General features: G+C 44.0%; 1 protein-coding gene across 1 annotated transcript in view; it reads right to left on the bottom strand.

Moving 5' to 3' along the window:
- pard3aa (par-3 family cell polarity regulator alpha, a) overlaps positions 1-20992 on the bottom strand; it is a 281009-nt gene that overhangs the window by 87597 nt on the left and 172420 nt on the right. The window contains exons 18-19 of the mRNA XM_068747703.1: positions 16338-16571; positions 13510-13747 (exon numbers count right to left, since the gene is read on the bottom strand). Coding sequence (XP_068603804.1) covers positions 13510-13747; positions 16338-16571 — 472 coding nt within the window. The remainder of the gene's footprint in view (positions 1-13509; positions 13748-16337; positions 16572-20992) is intronic.

Genomic DNA, 20992 nt, shown 5'->3' with positions numbered 1-20992 from the left:
GGGGGGGGGGGGGGGGGCAAGCTACCTGCAACCAGGCAAAATGCGATCGAAGGAAACGACCAAGTTCGCCAGCATCATTTTTTTTTACTTTCTAGGCAGCGGCAGAAACGTTTTCACATTTCAACGACAAGAGCGATACAACAGCGGAGGTAAATCTGTTAAAACTTTAAGGCGAGGTGAAAGAAGTTGTGACCCGTGATCGTAAATTTATCTGATCGACTTAGCTTGCTGCTGCCTGGAGACTGTGGCTGACCAGGGGGGGGGGGGGGGGGGGGTGGACCTGACAGGGAGGCTGGTAAATTCACACTGCCGCAAACTCAGTGACTCCATATGTGGACAAGTCTATTCTCTGACTCCACTGGAGATGATCTTATTGCTCAGTGCTTACATGCTGATTTATTGCACGTGCACAGAATGTAGGGATAAAGGACAGACTCTCAGGTGATGAAGGAAAGACAATATGATGACATAATTACGCCGTTTCTTTCTACACAATGGTGCCCGCTGTGGGCAGAAGTGCTAAAACGACAGGGAACAGAAAAAGCAAATATTTCATAGAGATATCCGGGAAGTATGAAACATACATTTTCACCTAAGTGTGCACAGTAATAGTTTCCTTGTCTTCGTCTTGAATAATCTTTCATTAGACCCTCATTCAAAACTACTGATTGCATATAATAAAAATAATTATGTTGAAAGATAGGGAATTCGGCATCCCAGCAAATGCAACAGGAAGTATTGCAGAGGTTGATTATATTTCAATGGATAGGGCCACTAGTAATTATATATATATATATATATTGTATACAGCGGAACCTCGGTTCTTGAACAACTCGGAAGTTCAAACACACGAGTGGAGCCGAGGCGAACCGAAGACACGCAAACAAAGGCGGAGTCTACCTTCAAACGAAGGCAGAGTCTACCCGAGTCGGTTCAGTTTGAGTCGACCTGCCATAGAAGAACTCTACAACTTTTTTGCTTCGTTTAAGCATATTTTCGCTTTGTTCTCTTCATCTCTTAGTCATGGATCCAAAGAAAGGCAAGGAGTAAAACTACTGGAAAAGCAAAGAGGAAAGTATTGAGAATGTTGAATTTAAGTATAATAGTACAATAGCGTTTGTTTCTGGGATGTTGCTGCCCAGTATGATCAACAATTTCGACTTTTCCTAAGAAAACTGAGCTAAAAAGAAATAGAAGGGGTGGGGATGGGGGGGGAACAGAAGGACAGTTACCCAGTCATTTTATGGAGGGAATAACTAACTAATAACTAATTTATAGATATGATTGGAAAATGTAATTGCAAAATGTCTGGCATTCCTATTCTTTATGGAAATCTTTGCAGAACTGTCATATTGTCTTTTGTTTTATAAGAAAGCTCAATCCTGTCAGGGTGAAGCCAGGTGAGTTACATGGACAAATTTGATTACAAGGGCATGTAATTACGAGAATGAATCGAGTAAGAAGAAAAAAAGGACTGAGTTTTATTGTCTGTCTTACAAAACTCAATGTTCTTGCACTGCACAGACATTTATGATGATGATCCACCGATGCATGTTGGAGTAGATTTTGTAAATCATTTTCTTTATAATTTGTAAACTTTCACTCAAAGCTGGAAAAAAATAAATCAGACGCAGTTGTCTTCAGGACACAGTGAATATATTCATTACATGGGGGACTGTTTCCTTGGATGTTTATTATACTGCAGTAAATTAAAATCAGCTTGTGCACATAGTACACAAGAACAAGCTTTCATATGAGCAGCGGCCTTGTAGCATATCCCAGGCGAGGCCGAGGGAGTGATAGCAGATAGCAGATAGCAGATAGCGCAGATAGCATACATTATCTGATTAATTCATCAACAAATGGCTCCAGTAAGGCATAAAACTGTAGGCTTGGACTGGGAGTGCTAATAATAGAGCGCCTACTATCTATCACCAGAGCAGGTGACAGCTTCTCTCGCCTCACCTCAAGGACTTCCATTAACTCCCTGAGGAAAATTCACCTTCCTCTTCCAATTTGTACTCAATCTCTTTTTTTACTTTGACTTGTCGTGAAAAATATAAAATAACCTTTTGAGAAGACCAAATCCTCACATTAACTTGTTTTTTTTTTCTTCTGGATCAACATCAATACGTGGAGGGATTTGTCACGGTGAAGCATATTGACGGACCCGAACTGAGCAGGACTGTGGGCATGCAGCGTCGACTACGCGGAAAGCAATTTCTTCATTGCCAGTGGCCTGAAAAAGGAGGGTCGACATCAGAGGAGAGGCGTGGGGGGGGGGGGGGGGGGGGGGGGCAATGGCACCTGAGCTATTAAAAGCATATCATAATACTTGCTAGCTTGCTGACAACATGGCCAACGGGGAGCGTGGTGTGACATGGGATTAGCCGACAAACTTTCACTGATGCACAAACTCCCAATTTAATATTTATACATTCAACAGCAGAAGAAGAATGAAAAAAAAAAACCTCTGCTTGCATTGTGCTTAAAAAACTGCAAACTGTATTGACTTTCATACCCGCCTCTGGATGATAAGTGTCTTACTATGAAACGACAGGGAATTTATCAGGTGTCAGGAGCAGAAGAAACTGCTCCGGTGCTGCTCTTGAGCCAGTATCGGCTCCTTGGTATTACTCCAGGCTGACAGTTATAGTGTGGCAGATGAGGACTGATAATAACATATTGATTGGCAACTGCAACTCAGCTAGAATGACAATGAAGTCACTGCACTCTAATGCTGCAGGTTTGGGAAGGAGAACGTATCCATGGTCCAAACCTTGATTCCCCCCAGTCCTGAAAAGGGACGCCTTGGAAGTAAAATTACTCTGTAAAATACAGACGCCACTTTGAGGACTTGTCCTGATACGGCCAGGTAAACAATGATATACGTTTACATTGTCGTTTTTCTCCTTTTAGTTCACTGGACCAAGGCGGTGCTTAATGATCCATTCAGGAATATCTATCTTACTGTGGCAAACAGGATGTAAGGCACGACAAACACAGAAACACTCACAAGAATAAGGCAACGGCGAGGAAAGATCCGGAGTATAGAGCGAGTTGCCAGTCTGACTAGAGCTGTACTGATAATCAAAGGGAATATTTACCTCGCTTTAGTTGTCTCTAGTGTTTAAGCCGTCTCGTCATACTCATGACGGTTCTGATTGGCCATTAAAATCTCATTTGGGCCATGTGCGCAGTCACATGTCATAAAAAAAGGCTTTATTAATGTTGCAATGGCAACTGCCGCAATAAAACATTACGAGTGTTTAATCAAGGTGTCCTGAATGCGCCACACGCCGACAGCATCACTCGGGGTAATATTTGCTCAAATGCTATTGCACATTAAGCAACGGTAGGTGCAGTATATGCCCGCTTTTCCTACAAGTTTGTAAATGGGTACTCCATTCAGCATGATAGATCATCATACATCACAGGAAACAGAGGGGTTCGTGCCACTAGGAGAGGATGCCTCATGCATCACCCTCATTGATTTACAAGGTAATAATACTTCAAGGCTGCAGCACAACAAAGGAAGAAAAAAGTCAGAGAATGCCCAAAGAGAGAAGAAAAGTAAAATATGCAAAGCTTCAGAGTCAGTTTGATTATTACTATTATTTAATCTGAAGAGCAGATTTCACAGAAGCTAATCTTTATTGATCTTCTGTGGAGAATTTATGGTTTTGCCTGCAGGAAAGTTGCCGACTTTGGGAGTGAAGACAGCAGATACAAAAAAATGCACGGCTTTTCAAAGTGAACGCAAGGATGTGACGGACAGCTCGGTTGCACCTCGTCTGACCCACTCGTCATATGAGGTATTAAATCTTTTGGAATTATTCAAACCAGCAAATGGAACAGGTGAGCCAGAAAGAAGACGAAGAAAAAAAGACTGCATCTATCAATTTGAGTAAATGATGAGAAGATAATTTCAAGGGCAGACAGAGAAAATCATTATAGTTTCTGCTCACCCAACCTGAAAGTTAATCCAGATCTCCCAGGGCAGACCCCCCCCCCCCCCCCAATCCACCCCTTCCCCCCCCAGACGTCTGATGTGGTGTCTGAGCCCCCAGTCCCCAAAACTATTTTGTTGCAGTTGGCAAGAAAATAAATATCTATGCCTCCGCCAAATACATTTCATGCTAATAATCTATAAAGCTCCATAAAAAAATACAATCCAGCGATGTTATCAATTTATTGATGGCAAAAAGGATATAGAAAAAAAAGAAAAATGTCATGACTGGCAGACACACACACACTGTTTTTTTCCCCATCTTCTCCTTTCCTTGTCCAATGCAAGGACATATTAATATGAAGCAGTGTGATTTCAGCACAGTTCTGCACCTAGGGCAATAAACTAACAGTGGCATGTAATTTTAATATCGTCTTGCTAGAGAGAAGGTGTCCGATATTCCTGTCCTTTTCCCCAGCGACACATTCTTGCACCTGCGGTGAAAAAACGCATTTACTTGTGCCACACGCAGATGCCTCGTAAAAAAAACACTCAAAGAAAAATGAATGTTTTATTTTTTTTTCCTTTCCTCGGAATCCGATTGTGAGACCCGGCAATCGTTAACCGCCCTTAAAGGGGCATCTGTTATCATTGCATGGCCTCAGCGGAATGTCGGTACCGCTGGTTTCCAGGGACACCGGCTCTACGGAGTTATTGGAGAATGTTCTCCCGTCTCTCCTCTGGCCTCGAACCACCACTAGCTGATTATCTATACCTCCCCGTGGAACTCATTATCCACAACCTGTAATGTCAGCCAGTGCATTCCCTGCACAGCCCGACCTCTTCTACACCAGAATCTACAATCAGATTCGTCATCAAGAGCTTTTATTTTGAAGGAGAAAGACTGCCAACCTGTGACTCATGAGCAAAGGATTTTTTTGTAAACCATTAAAGCAGCTGCACGTTCTCCTGAGAGTAGGTCATGGTACTTCCATGTCATTGGTCAAGTGCTTCCATTTGGAGAACCAATCAGATGGCTTCTGAGGACAAAGGAAAGGCGTGAGGGCTTTGCTGTTGATTGGCTGTAGCTGTGAAGGGAAGCCTGGGCTAATTCTCCACCAATGGTGCGAAAACAGGAAAAGAGGTATGGAAGGAGGGAGGATGGGAGACGAAATGGTTCATGCCGGGTGGCAAAGCGTGTCCAGTGGTGCGGAGGCATGACATGCATTTATTCATGGCACCAGGCTCAGCGCCTGTGTGTGTGTGTGGGGGGGGTATTCTCACTTTCCACTTTCCATGTGTATGTGTATATGTCTGAGTTCTGTCTTTTATTTTTTTATTTATTTTTTTACTCTCAACGTTATTTTTATTTAGCATAATTCGGTTACTGCACGGAGATTAAGATTTTCTGGCTGCACCACAGATAATCTGTCTTTGACAGAACATTGTTTACAGCCTTGCATTTACTTATTTATGTTCCTGCCATATCAGTCGGATTCTTGTTTGTTTCTGTTCCTTTTTCCCAAAGAGCTATTTTTAGCTGATATCCCAAAATACAGATATTTTATTTTTATTCACTATGTGTATTATTGGTCTTGAACACTAGTCTGTATGTGCGTGTGTGTGTGTGTGCGCGTACATGCCTGAATATTAAGGGCCAACAACTTGCCTTTTCCATATTTCAAACAGCGCAATACAAAGCACAAGGCCCAGCCCAACATGATTGCCTCTAATGTTTCATATAAATCACCAGTGTGTGTGTGTGTGTGTGTGTGTGTGTATGAAAGAGAAAGGAGGCGTATTTTTGTACACGCTAAGAAGAGCATTTCAAATCCCTGTCACCCCTGATTAAAGCCTCCAATTACAACACAAATAAACAATCCAAATTCATTCATAGAGCCATTTGGTAAAGTGAATAAACTGGGTGAAGGGGGGGGGTTGTTTCTGAAGGACAATTTACAGAGCGCACTAGAGCAGGAGGGAAGACCAGGTAGAAGTGGGCTAAGTTGTGTGCAGTACCTCACTTGTCTCACAAACAAAACCATTTGCACAATAGTGCATGTGCACAATAGTGTTTTGCTAATGATCAACCAACCCAAACGCTCACATGCAGGGATGGGGGGGGGGGCGCTGTGGCTCCTTAGGAGGTGGTGCAGCCTGTGACCTAGATACAGGATGGCACACTGCATTCCTAATGGGACAGTTTGATCACTGTCGCTCTGCATCCTCGGTGAGGCTGCTGCCACATGCGTCAAACTCAAAGAGTCAGCATTCAGCATCCAGAGTCGACTCAGCTCTTTTAATGATGTCAACCACAATTTCCAATGTGGAAGTGCAACAGCAGGAGGGGGAAAAAAAATAAGCAGCATTTTGGAATAATGGTAGAAAACACCACTGAGTTTACAGCTGAAATATAGTATATATGTACTCTGGAAGAGATTACTAACTTCTGATAGTTTTCTTGATAATAGAAGACTTGTAAATGACATTTTGTTTGCAGGGCATCTTTCCTTTCCGCGTTTCTTTTTTCTTTTGACTGGTAATTATAATCTGCATGCCGCTGAGTGCTGAGGACAGATTTCCAAGATGCTTATGTGAAAGACAGGCGAGGGGGGGGGGGGGGGGTAAGTGAAGCAGGTTTTCTGTCTCATAAACGTCAGACTTTGAAATACAGGCACGGAAACACAACAGCCCAGGCATTGTATTTGAGTCCATTGGAGAAAGGAGACAGCGGAATCGCTGATCCGTGATATACATCCCTCCGAGCATCCGGAGGGAGATGGGAGAGGTCTTTCAGTCAATGCCACAATGACGCTCCAGGGCAGCAGAGAGGGAGGAGCGAAGAGGGAAGTGAGTGGAAAGAAAAAAGGAGGGAGTGACAGTAATTGTGAGTAAAGTGAGGATGAGAGAGTTTAGGAACTCTTTGAAATCTCAGGGATGGTGACCGTACATCCCAAACAAGGTTAGATAAATGAACCCGGACCGACGGCTTGTGTCGGCTCAGACTGCTGCTTCCCGAAAAGCAACATACACAATACAAAGGACAAAAACAAATATGACAAATAAATGTGCAGCATTTTTAAATTGTCAAATAAAAATAAGAAGAACTAGAAAAGCACTCAGAGAGCGCAGACCTCCACCAAGCAGCTCATTGAATCCCATCCACATGGTGATCTGGATTATCATCATCAAAGGGGAATAAATTGTTCTTGGTATCTTTATACACCAACCATGAAAAGTAAAAATGAATCTGAGTTGATTTGTATTTTTAACAGATTTTTTAATCTATAAAAGGAGTTTTCAATGTGAAAATATAATATTTTTTCCTGACCTTATTCTGGCTTCGATCCAGCCGAAATTCGGTGGTGAGATAGAGACCCCCACCCTACATGACTGTGTCAAATTCCATAAACATCGTTCAATAATCAACCGAGATATTGTGGAACACATTTTGAAGCTCCATTGACTGCAATGTTAATGAAAATGTAAAAGTGATCAAAAACATGCTGAAGGTTAAGGGAGGATCGAGGTCAAACATCCAACCGGCACATCCAACTATTAGCACTGGATATACGTCAGAAAGTGCAAACATGTAAAACATGGAGGTTATTCCAAAGTATCCTGTGCTGGATAAGGAGCTGTGGATACACAATTACCTCATAAGGAGTTGAACAAGACCTAGTGTTGATCTATAGCTGTAAAAACACAGCTGACATTACTGTGGATATTTCAGTGTCTGATCACATAGTCCTTCAAACAGTCCTCCTAAGCCCATACATCTCGGTATGCAGCGAGAGCCCAATTAAGATTCCTGTATGACAAACACAAGGAGGAAAGAAGCCGTAAAAAGAATCTCCATTCCTCTGACGTCCTCACTAATGACAGAAAAAAAAAAAGATCAGAAAACCAGAGGCAGAGGGGTGGATAAAAAAAAAAAAAAAGACTATCTCACTCTCCATGCTGAACACATGTCGAGACACTGACGGAACAAGAGGAATATGCTTGCCCCATCACCTTTGATGGAAATAAGAAGTGTAATTCAACATCGATTGATATTACCTTTTGTAATTCAAAAGCAATTTTCTCAGCTTTCGGTCTTCATTGCCTTCGCTGTGATTGTTACGCTGCCGCTCCCCATCTTCTCATTCGCATGTTTAAGTGTGTGCAACACATCAGCAGGTGGGAACTCAGGGGATGGGAAAGGTCATTGCAGCCGACGGCCTCTGTTTCATTACATGCTAAGCCTGGTGGATCGGTGAGCAGACTAGCAATGAGTCCTACTGTAGGAGACAAAGCCTGCTGTATTTGAATAGCACATAGGGAGCAAATAAATAGGCTCTCCAACGTGTATTCTCACCTCTGTCTCTGTAATACCAAGCATGCTTTGCATCTCTAACTCTGCTTATGTATTTCTAGAATATAATATAATATAATTTATTGTCATTGTGTACACAATGAAACGTCATTTAGCAGAATCTTTACAGCATCATAAATATCATAAAAGTGAAAAAAGCTTAAAAGTGTGCCTAAAATGCATTAAGTAGGAGGTTTTATACATTTGAATGCCTGTGGATGAAAACCTAAAAAACAAAACTGGGATTGAGCCCTCTCAGAAGCAGTCTTCTTCTGATTGATCAAAGTGTTTCAAAGAGTGAAAAAAAAACGAAATTAAAAAATCTGAAAAACAGTGAAGGGGGACCTGGAGAGGAGAGGAGAGGAGAGGGGGGGGAGGAGAGGAGGTGCTGGGCCTCGGTTGGCAGGTCAGACTGCTTGCATGGGGGTTGGATCATTAGTAGTCCTGGTAGACTATGCAAGGGGGGGCGGGGGGGGGGGGGGGGCACTGCTACACTTAATTTGAGCTCTTTAATAGCACACTTTATGAATTCAGTCATGTTTGCAGCCCGTTGCCTGAAACCCAGCGTGGGAGACGTTGGTGGATCTCATTTCAGGCAGACAAGATTTCAGATTCAATTAATTCCATTGTGCAACACCACCTCTCTCTCTCTCACACACACACACACACGCACACACACGAGCCTCTCCACTTCGCCCCATGCTTCATGGTCTATCTCAGCATACTGCGTGAGCATTCTAAACCTAATTACTTCAGGGCTGTCTGATAGAGGCCCATGCTGCCCAATCGCATTTGAATCGAGTGGCCGAAGGCAGAACAGCCAGAGCCCCCCCGCCCCCCTTCCACACCCCTTCTCCGTCTTTGATGGTTGCTGAAGTCACAGAGCGTCCTGTCCTCCTCTTCCAATATAATTTGCCTGTAGAGTATCTTGATAATTCACCCTGGATTACATTTATAGTTAGGCCCATTTAAAAATAAAAATAAAAAAATCAGACACGAAACTGCGTTTGCTTGAACCTGCCATAGAGAAGTTTACTCGTTTTACTGCTTTCATCCCCTGTCATTGCACCCGGTGACACTGCCGCTAATCTTCTCAGCGGGGGGGGATTGTGTTGTTTGTTTCCCCCCGCTGGGCATCTTTGGTACATGATTGGCGAGAGAGTAATGGGATGTCACATTCGCGCAGACATTTTTGTCTGGCGGTTTAGAGTTCGCCCTACAAAATGACGCCTTTAAAGTTTTGAGACCTTCCATCAGCTTTCAGGAAGCAGGGAGGGAGTTCTTTCTGAAAGGTGGGGGGGGGGGGGGGGAGGGTTTCAATAAGGTGAAAAAAGCTTTATGACATGATATTTCTTTTAGCTACACATGCGTTTGAAGGTCATATTGAGCTACGACTTTGCACTTGGCACAGCTGCCAGAGTGCATTACTGTTTTCCCTCTGAAATATTTATCAATGACAAGGGAAATATCTGGCTTACTTTGATTTAGCCTGTTCGGCAGGGAGGTCAAAGGTCAGGGTCAGATAACCGCATATGGAGATTAGAGAAGCAACGCCCCCCCCACCCCCCAATAACTGACATCACCATTCAAATTCATGTAACTTTATTTAGTGCATCACTCATATTCCCTGCAGCTGTTAGTCATTCTCACGTAGCGGCTGAGGCTTGATGCAGTGTCCTTATGTGCTTCCTTTTACAACCTCGGCACAGACATTATGATGAGCAAAAGAAGAACAATTATCATTTTCGCTCAAATTACATTGAGCAGATGTCAGGGCCCGCATGTGGAGGCGGCTAATTGCTGTCTCCGGATCAACTGTGGCATAATATTACAAGCATATGCGAGCTTCCGTGCACGTTGAGGACGCCAGATGAACAAGGAAGGCAGTTTTACAGAGGGAGTATGCGAGCTCAGGCACTCTCTTAGCCGGGCGCCCATAAAACCCGGGCTAATGCGTGCATCGTGTTGGTGTGCTAATGATCAAACCGGCTCACCCTCCATCAGCTGTTAACACCCACATGAGCAGAAATAATCATATAGCATGCAGAGCCGTGGCAGCAACACGCTAACTACCTTCTCCCATGCTGCAGAGAAGGCGATCCTGCTTTTGAGGCATGCAAGCATGCAAACACGCAGTCATGACAACCCCCACACACCAGCACTCCCAGTGCGCTTCCCCACAGCCTAAGAATAATACGGACTGAAGGGTCGAAAGCATCCTTCCCCTCCAGCTTTCACTGCTTCCCTTTTCACTTCACACTCCTGTCTCGTGCATCGCTCCATGTAGCCTTGAGTGGGATATTGCATCTGCGGGGAGGAAGAGGCACACAAGGTCCCTGGGGTGATGGAGGGGGGGGGGGGCAGGACTGTCACATGGAGCATCAGCGTCGGCTGATGGCAGAGCCACTTATCAGATTGGTGGGGAGGGGGTGCGGGACGCCGGTCTAAGGGCAAGTGTCCGTGTGGGTTCGGGAGCACTGTGGAGGAAGGGTGAGGTCGGCGCCACTGACACACACAAGCACATGTAAATCCACACGCAGCAAGCAAAAAGAGCACCAGAGATGGCCAATCCTCCCACCCGGCAGACAGCAGCGCGACACCGTGACTGCTGTGAAAAGCTCCCCTCTTTTCTCATACACCCTCTTTTCATCCTCCTTTCTCACTCTCCCTTGGTGCCCCAGTTCACTTCAGTGCACACACGCTGCCTCTCTCCTTCTCAATCCAGCCCCGACCCCCATCTCGCAGGCAGTTTGCATGCGCACGCGCAAAACATGATAACACACACACACACACACACACACGGATACACCAAGAGATGTAGCTGGGACGCAAGAGGGGTCATTGAGTCACGGAGCAGGTAAACACCACCTCATCAGGCATGTTGACGCCATCCTGGGACGGAACCTCATTGTCTTCTAGCATGCTAATGGAGCCCCGAGCGAAGATTTCTCCGTCTGAATCGAGCTGATAGGATCAGGACGCAATGTCCGCATGTCATCCGCTCAAAATGACATGAGCAATCGTGCACAATTGTTTCAAAGACAATGGCCTGCCGTGCACGCCTCTACATCCCGTGAGACGCAGACACGAGCAGTGATACATGGATACATCGGACACCCTTGAAATAACAATGATGCCAAGCTGCCTCCGGCTGGTTTTCTATCCTATGCATCTATGCACATGGCAATCCATCCACTGGATTATAAGATAGTCATCACATGATAATACTATATACCAGGCAGTCTCCGCCCCTCGTATAGGCAGTACAGTAGGAAGCCAGAGCGGTAGGCGACACAAAGTCCTGTATTAGGCCTCTCTGTGTTTGGCTTTCGGCAGTCAATTTTCTTTCCATCACACTCTCGCACACTTTCAGCCATTCTTGCACTCACAGTATTTATCTCAGTCTCTCCCTACCTCCACCCTCCCTCCCTCCCTCCCTCCCTCCCTCTCTCTCCCTATATTAGACCACCCTCCTCTCCCCTGGCTCCGATGTTAATGCACTCCCAATCAGGCTGTCCATTAAGCAGACGTGAGCTACACGTTCATCAGGCCGTCCAAAGGCCCGCCATGCAAATGAGCTAAAATTGCAGTGTGCCGCAAACTCCTTGAAATCTCCTCAGAGGGAGGGCGTGAGTGGAAGGCGTGCGTGAGGAATGTGGGGGGGGGGGGGTAAGGTAAGTGTTTTCCTGTCCATCTACACGAATGAAAACAACGGAGACAAGTGTCGCAAAGGAATAACCCAATCAGGATGCCTTTTTTGATGTTTTGATGCAACACCAAGACACACGTGAAAACCACTCGTGTAATTGTGAGCCTCGGGACGTGGAGGAACTGTCAGCCAAAGCCTTTGCCACGCACGCTGAAAGTTCTCTATTCCGAGATCACTTGTCAAAACTTTTGCTGGAAACATTAAAAGCGAGACACCTGTCAGATCTCGACTTTTCTTTCCCTCTCCTCCCTTCTGACTGGTAAGGCATTTCACGTCACTCAGATTTAGTCTTTAAAAAGTTTTTTTTTTTTTTCTGCACGTGTTCAGTGGGACATATTCATCTCTCATCTCACGTTCTTACCATCTCTATCTTTATAAACCGGCTAAGTGGATTGTGAGAGACGAGGGAAAGAATAGACGGGGACCGTGTAGACATGTGGGCGTGAGAGCTGCCACCGTGCGCTCACGCCCCAGAATGTTGGCAGTTTAATTCCCATTTTTAAAGTGAAAATAATAGAAGATAAGCGAGCTCCTTGCATTCCACAACTGTGACCTCGAAACACACTTGTCGTCTTTATTGTTCATTACGGAGCCGCGCGCCATGAGACGCTAACTAATCCCATTAAACTAATCCACGTGAAAACAAGTTACGGCACGATGGCGGCTCACGCTGCCCCCCCCCCCCCCCCCCCCGGTTAATTTATGCCACATTCCTATGTGCACGGAATTAAAATAATTAATGTGACTCCCAAACTAAATTTCCTTGTGGAGGAGACACTGAATGGATACCCACAGGATGTTTATTTTCATCCACAGTCTTTTCACACATATTATCTGTCTCCACAGTGAACGGCCACAGAGTCGTGTTTGGCTGTCGTAATATTTCTCAGCCATCACAGGAAGCGGTGTCCGGTTTGAATCTGACATGACGTTTTTTTTTTGTTGGCAAACCTTCCATTGAGCTGACGCAAGTCTAAAACATCTAAAACACGCAAGCAGCGCATCATCAGATAGGCAACAGCCTGCAGTTGATTTCATTATCTACAAAACACCTTTTACTGCGAGAACCAAATCAGATCTCCCACATGAGCACCCCATGCAGTGTCTGCTTGGTTTAACAAATGTGGCACGTGTTTGGACAGGAGGGGTGCGCACATGAGATTATGAATAAAACATGTTGCCCTTATTAAAAATAATCTGGCTCAAAAGTGCCAGAGGCCCTTGAGGTCGATAACCCCCCCCCCCCCCCCATTCCACTCCCTCTACCTCAAATAGTTCAAGGAGAAGGGTCTCTGATTAGCACTGGCAACATTCAGTGAATGCATTCATATTCTGTATGATCCAGTGGTAGATGTGTGTGTGTGTGTGTGTGTGCGTGTGTGTGTGTGTGTGCGTGTGCGGAGTGGAATTAAATAAAGCAGATAGCGATTGGTGCTGGAGGCGAGATGGAGGAGGTGGTTGTTTAGGATTTGGAGCTGTGCCACGTCTCGTTCCTACCTGAACATCTCTCCGAGGCCCTTCAACATGCCTTTCTTTGCTTTGTTTTTGTCCTTGTCTTTTTCCTTCTCCTTATCTCGTTCAGATTTCTTCTTCTCCTTCCCGCCGGCCTTGTCTCGATCCGCCTGCCTGTCATCTTTGGAGGGTTTGCCATTGATCTCCGGGTGCACAATGAGGTTGACGCTGGTGGACATCGACTCGGGCCCGGATCTGGAACTTCCCTCTGTGTCCTCGTCCGCTGGAGGTGAGGGACAAGATAGAAGGGGCGGGGGGGGGGGGTTGAGTCAGTAAAAGGAGGCCAAATTTAACTTTCATGTGATTCCTCTGGTTCACAGAATTTGAAACAAATCTTCTCTCTTCTTTTTTGCAGTTACAAAGCCTCAGTTATTTATTTTTTTATGCATTAGATGAACGTTAGAAGAAAAAAACTGTGTCCCACAAGGTAAGGCAGCTTTGAACAATACACACTGAATTCATCCACCTCATTAGAGTAGAATATATTGACTTTGTGCACCCTTTGAGGATAGTATTCTGTTGAACATATTTTCACTTAGCTGAAAGCCTGAAGTTATTTCAAATGTGTACATTCCACACATCTCACGAGAGAACGGCCTCTGCTCCAATTTCTGCTCCATTTTACACGACTATGTGATGAAGAACGGAGGCCGTGGTGAACATTCATATTAATCTGGTTTCCTTTCGGTCTGAACTCATTTGAACCTGAACCTCAAATTGAAACTGAACTCCCCAGGTAATGCAGGGTTGATTCAACTCAAAGTTTCCATCACATCTAATCAGAACTGATGTGCAAAATGTAATGAATCTAAAACCTCCCGGCATCTTTAATTGCGAATACGCGTGCGCGCTCCACTCCACATTTACATCCGTCTTTGCGTATCTCCGGCTCGCTGGAGCGAGGTAGATGTCCTTCAGATTACGTCTTGTTACAGTCCTGCAAGCCGTTCCTTTAGATTCTGCCTTTGATGAACGGGTGAAAAGTGCTTATCACGAGGAAAGAGAAGGGAGAGAGAGAGAGAGAGAGAAAGAGAGAGCATCCATAATGGACTTGATGAATACAGAATGAGACACGCTAGATTCACATTTCAAGGAACAGTGGGGTTTTGTTTTCTACTATGATCTGTGAAGCTCATTGTTTCACCCACGATCTTGGAGGAAATGACTGAAATGGAATCTCAACATGAAGCAGGAAGTGTCAGGAGCAACCTGGCAGCTTAAAGCGCTAAAGCTCCGCCCCCTACCTGCTAATCATAAACTTGCAAAGAAAAGTAACAAATTGGCAGCAGAAAGCAGCTGCGAGGTGTATCTGGCTATTTCAATGACTAAGATTAGCAAGCGAACAATGTCACATCTTAATGAAGCTGCAGATAACGCTGCATCGTGCAAGTTTCCCAGATGGAATATAGGTAACAAATTACTTTGCGTATGCAGGCAATTGTTATGTTCTAAGATAGAAATGAAAGGCACTCTCATTTTTATTATTCAATCTAGTATTATTATTTTTTATCTCCCATTTAACATCAGTCTTTGAAAAGAAAGAAAGATAAGCTAATTATCTTCAATTAAAAAGAGACAGCCATGCTGATCGCACCAGACGTCATGGTGAGTCCCATCCACGGCAATTTAAAAGACTTCCTTAACTATTCAAATGATGAAAGGGTCAGGTGGCAGGAAGATCATTTACAGAGACGGAAAACGATTTGACACCAGAAAATACAGCAGTAAACGTTCCTGCTTTGTAAATCAAAGGCACACAAGCCTGCCTGTCACATGTCTGTTCTGACAGACAATTAAAATTGATTTTTTTTGGGGGGTTTTTTTGCTCAGCTGAGCAGATTATTCCTTTTCACTTTTATTTCCTGAACCGATGCAACACAAAGTGGCACAAGGGGAAGTGCGTTTCACCCAGCGGTCTATCTTTTCAGGACACATTTACTTTAGGTGATGCCACATTCTTATTTTATGTAAATAAAAGTCTGGGAGCAGCGGAAGCCAGCCGCTTATCTGTCAACTTTGACTATTAACCTCAGTGACGAGCAGACTGGCTGCTTTTATCTAAATTGAAAAACAGAGTTATTTGAATATCATGGGGGGAAGGGGGTATGCACTATACTATGGTGGAGAAAATGGGTGGTTTTCTCTATTTTTCTTTGCTGAGATAAGACTGTATTTAGTGCTGTGCCGACTGAGTTCACAAGAACAAAGCGTTCTCGGCAAATAATTCCCTCGCTTTCAAATGTATTGCACTGCTTTCATGGTGAATGGAAATTTATACCTAGTGATTACTTGTGTGCTGTTGCAGGGTTATTACCTGTCAGACGGCAGTCTTTATATCTGACGTGTCTTTTTTTTTGTCATAATCCACAGAGAATAAATGGATATATTGACTGAAACCCAGGGTGGCTTGCTTTTTTTCTTTTAAATGCTTGGAATTTAAAAGTCAGCTAACTGTTACATCATGTATGACGAAAAACAGATGAGAAAACGCCAGGAAAAGGTCTGTTTTTTTTATATATATATATATACACACACAATTACAGTATATAAGGCTGCATTTGGGTAAATATTTCTTGCACGTTCCACAGTCGCTAAAAACTTCCACTCAACATGAACGAGTCAATATAATGAATATTGAACATTTCTGCTATCCTGACAAGCCTCTGAGAAACATTTCAATGAACATATATGACACTTAGTGGCTGTCATCACCTCCTGACGTGTCCTGTTGTACAACCCATAATGCTTGGGGAGGGAAAAAATATCAAGAGCAATGCTCTGAGTGAACAGCCGAGTGTAAAACAAGCACTCACGTGTCTCTGTGCTGTTCTCGTCGTCCACTGCCGTTGCACTTGACATCTCGTAGGATTTGTCGATCGCAGCTCTGAAGCTGCTATTGCAGCCACGACCCCTGGTGATCCACGAGTGTTGCCTGTTCACGTTGATCCCACCATTCAGACTCGTCCCGACAAAGGACGCCTGGAGGCTCTCAAGGGAGCCGGACTTTTTCAAGCCAGATGAGGGTTCGGCATCTCGATCTGCAGAACCTATGGAAACAGGAACTAGTGTTAGCATGGGCAGCAAACGGATGGCTTATGACTCTCTCCCACCCACATGTCCATTACCGGTATAGCTCGTTGATGCTTCAATAGTTTTGTGAAGGGTGAGGTTAGGTGTCAGATTTTGCAAAGCAAAGTCAAAGTGTGAGTCTGCGGTTGAGAATTAACATGAAACTGCCTCATGGCCAATGAAGTATGTCAAACGAGGAAATACTACTATATATTCACTGAAAGATTTATATTATGGGAATTAGGATTCTACCTGATCTGCAGAGTTAAATCAAGTGGCTGAAAAGTAACGCATATAAATGAACCATGTCCAAAGGCTAAAACACATCAAAGCATCAGTGGTGATTATGGTTTTATAATACTGTATTATTAATTCCAAAACCAAATAGGTGAATTTCTTTCTCTGCTCTTGGGGTTTTCTGCAAGAGAGAGAGAGATGGGCACATGGAGTCCAGTCATTTCCAAAAAAACAGTTTCATGCCCCCAGCCCATCTGAGAGCAATCAAGATCTCCACACTGTAAAGTTTAACCAGGCAAATCCTCAACATAAGATGTTCAACAGGAGGTAATCGTCCAACATGAAGGCCAAAAATAAAGCCACCTGGCTCCAGCTACAGGCTGGTTGCTGGGACCTCGCCACAGAAACGAACACAGACAGGCTTCTGTGCAAGTAGTTTAGTTCAACCCATATTTATGTTTAAGCAATATGCAAATCAGGGGACGTGGATGAATGGATCAGACTCTGCACAAAGGTAGTAGTTTTCCTCTTAGATTGGGTTAAGTTCAAAGAGAAAACGCACGCATTAGAAATGTCTAATATCATAGCAGGAGAACATACAATAGTTTGTGATTGGTGTCCAGTCTTAATCACTCCCTACAGATATGTTTACATAGAAGCACTGGGGAGGGAGGGATTGGGGAGTCACAATGAACTTCATGAAACCCAAAACTTGGGTCTTCAAGTTTAATATAACGGTGGGATTGTATTTTTAACAATTTGCTATAGTGGTTTCCTCCAAAAAGTGAATGCGTCTTTTCCTCACAATGGTCATGTTTGTTGTTTTCGGAGTCACTTAGTAAGTTATCTCTTGAGTTATTTAGCAATACAGAATTGTTTACTTCATTTACTTAATTGATAAATGCTGCACAAGTCATTAGCATTATGCAAAATGAATAACAATTAACATGTAAATTGTGCAAGATACAAATGACGGATTGAAATGACTTGAAACCCTTTTGCAAAGCAGCTAATGAGATCAGCTCTTACATTCTACTCGATATCAGATGAAGTGTCTCCTTTATTAGACGACGTGAACAGCACTGATAGGCAGGCGGGCAGACCAGCTGTGTCCAAAGCAAAGTCCGCTTTGAGCAGTCAAGCGCTTAAACACTCTCAGCAGGAGCTGAACAGCTATAATTATTTATCCAATGCTTGCCAGGGGTTTGTTTCGGGTACACATGTGGAGTGTGAATCAGGGATCGATATTTCATTTGATCAGGGAATGTCCGTCAGCTCCCCGGCGCTCTCGCCTTTGCACACTGTTTGGCAAACCAAGTATTCTAGTTCACTTTCTGTCACATTCATTCTGCCTCAGTTTAAAATGTGAGTGTAAAACTTGGTGCAGCAACTTTTACAACATGCAGTGCTTCACATAAAACAAGAAAATGAGAAATGTGAAAAAATGTAAAGCAAACTGCTGCAAGATAATAATAAAAAAAACAAATACACAGATATAAGGAAAAGTCTGTTTGAACTGATCGGATGAGCGCGATGCTAAGGGTCAGCAGTTCAAGGAAGTAGTCAGGAGCACAGCAATTAACTGCAGAAAATATCTGCACAAGAAAACTTTATTCAATTACTTTAGCAGGCTGACTGACTATCAGAGGATGGAGAACATGTCAGCGAGTCTGGACAGAGCAGCATTGCGTCTTCATGATTCCCCACGGACCACACAGCCACTCCACATGTAGTGCGCGCTGTTCTTTCCACCGTGGACGCATGTGCTGTAAGCAAACATGTCCTGCAAGCTCTTCCTGTCGGCTTTCAAAAGCAAATGTTGCTATAAGGCCGAGAAGAAACATTTGCAAACACTAGATCAGGGGTGAGGGTTTTGTTTTTTTTTTCTCCAGATGGCCAGACTGAAGGACTGTATTCTAAAAAAAAAAAATGTTGGAAAAAATCCCAGGGCCTTTTCTCTTTTTTTTCACATTGTCAGATAGGTAGGTAGGTAGAGCTAGCATGCTTGATCAAAAAAAGGTCTCTCTATCAAATATAGGCCTTTGAACTGACACATGATGAAATATAAAAAAAGAGACTCCTGGCTGAAACATAACACCCACCTCCTTTTTTTTTCATGTTTGAGAAATAATTAAATTATGTCTCATTCGCCCCACTGTGACATGTACCTGAACGTAACTCACGTTCATGTGCAATATAATGTAGACAGGGCCCTCTGTCGGCGTCACATCAGCCTTAATGCAGGCAATCACTTCAAGCTTCAATAAAGTAATGCTGCCTTTTATTGATTTTTTTTTTCTTTTGTGGGGGACCTTAATTCCCTTGAGGATTTTGTGAGAAAGGGGGGGGGGGGGGGGTTGTATTTTGCCCACGTGTGCCTTACATGCTCACGTTTTGTGCTTTCCATATAGGGAGTCTCCAAAAAATGTGAAAAACAGAACCTCTTGACAAAAACAAACGCACGTTGTCAGCCATCGTCAACAAGCTCCTCGACATGTTCAAAGTGGTCTCAATGAGGCGTGAGCCGCTGTGGGGTGTGTGTGTGTGTGTGTGTGTGTGTGTGTGTGTGATCACAGTGCAGCTTAAAGAGGAAGGTTACGCAGCCAAACAAAAATAAGGTTGTAAGAATGAAAATAAAGCCCCATCCCGGAAAGGGAGAAAAACAAAACCATGGATGTGCTCCTTCTGGTAAACACAGTGACTTCAATAACAAACAAACAAAATGAGTTCTTATTACAATTCAATGCAAATAAATAAAACATACATTTGAATGCCACTTTTAGGACCACTGGGGGTCACAAGGGTGCCACCCCTTCTGAGAGAGTGACTCGCCGTCATCTGTGGCAGCTGCAGATCTGGTGCCGAAGTCAGACGGGTTCAAAGGTCAGAGAGATAATTATGCTGTTATTTCACCAATATGCAATTTTCCCTTCTTTCCATCAACGGTGATAACGGTGCACAATTCCAGGAGAAGCTGGACTTGATTCAGAAAATAGAAATTTTCAAGAAATAAACACTACAATGCTGCATCCCATTTAGTGGTGAGAGTTCATTTATGTACCGTCAAGAAGCATCAGACAAGCAAGATGAAATTGTACCGAGTGCTCGGGGGGGTTAAAAGCTTTCGGTTTGCTGGGGCCGAAGATTAATTTAACAGCTTAGATCCTCAGAACAGATACTCTATAAATGAAATATGAGAAATGTCAATGCCAGGAAAACACGAACAACCCTGCGAGACCAAGAACACAAAAATGTAATTCATTTATTTAGGGAAGTAATCTTATCAAATGAAGGCCAGTCTAAAGAATAACTTCATTATAAGGAAACGCAGGCACAGAATCAGGAACACAGGATAAAGCTGTAATTTGTAATGTGTGGTGGAATAAATCCCAGAACAAATGGCATGCTATTTTTTTTTTTAGCTTGTACTCAAAGCCTGCCAACAGTGTATGTGCAAAAGCCAGGGTGCTTGTTTGGCACGATGGGATAGCAAGTTAGAGCCGCGAAGGATGCAACAGTTCAAGGGAACACAAATGACATCTGCTGTACTTGGAAACAGGGAATATTCCTCCCGTACGGTATTCCGCACCACGATCCCGTCTGCCATTGTTTCTCGTCAGCATGCTGAATGTCTGAGAGAACCAGCGAGACAAAGAGAGCGAGGCGAAGAAAGCCTTTTGTCCATAGGCGCCGGGCTGCCTCAAACCCACCTTTGTATCCTTCAGAAGCAGCTCCAGCTCTCCTGGGAGAGTTTGACAGACAGGTCTCTGTATGCCAGTCTATTATGTGATCCTATCACACAACAGAAGCTGCTGTGCTTTGCTCCTCGTCTATCTCTTATTCAGAGGGATGAAAATACATACCCCCCCCCCCCACCTCCATCGCATACAGACATGAGCTTGTCACTCCCCACATGCCGGGGATGAAAATGAAAATCATCAAAATGAAATGCACAAAAAGAAAGCTGATCAAATCCAACAGTGCGGTGGGGTGGGGGGCGGTGGGGGGGGACATTATCACGGCCCAAGACAAGAAACGGTGAATGAGCTGGGTTCCTTAGCCAGATTAAGGGCAAGGACAGTTAATTAGAGAAGATCCATTGCCATTAAACCTTAAAGGGGTGGTATGGCAAACTCCATGAATAAATCAGCAGAGGTTATTA

This window comes from Brachionichthys hirsutus, chromosome 14, assembly GCF_040956055.1.
Source record: "Brachionichthys hirsutus isolate HB-005 chromosome 14, CSIRO-AGI_Bhir_v1, whole genome shotgun sequence".
Taxonomy (NCBI): Eukaryota; Metazoa; Chordata; class Actinopteri; order Lophiiformes; family Brachionichthyidae; genus Brachionichthys; species Brachionichthys hirsutus.
The sequence above is the reverse complement of the archived record's forward strand: the minus strand, read 5'-3'. Positions and strand labels throughout refer to the sequence as shown.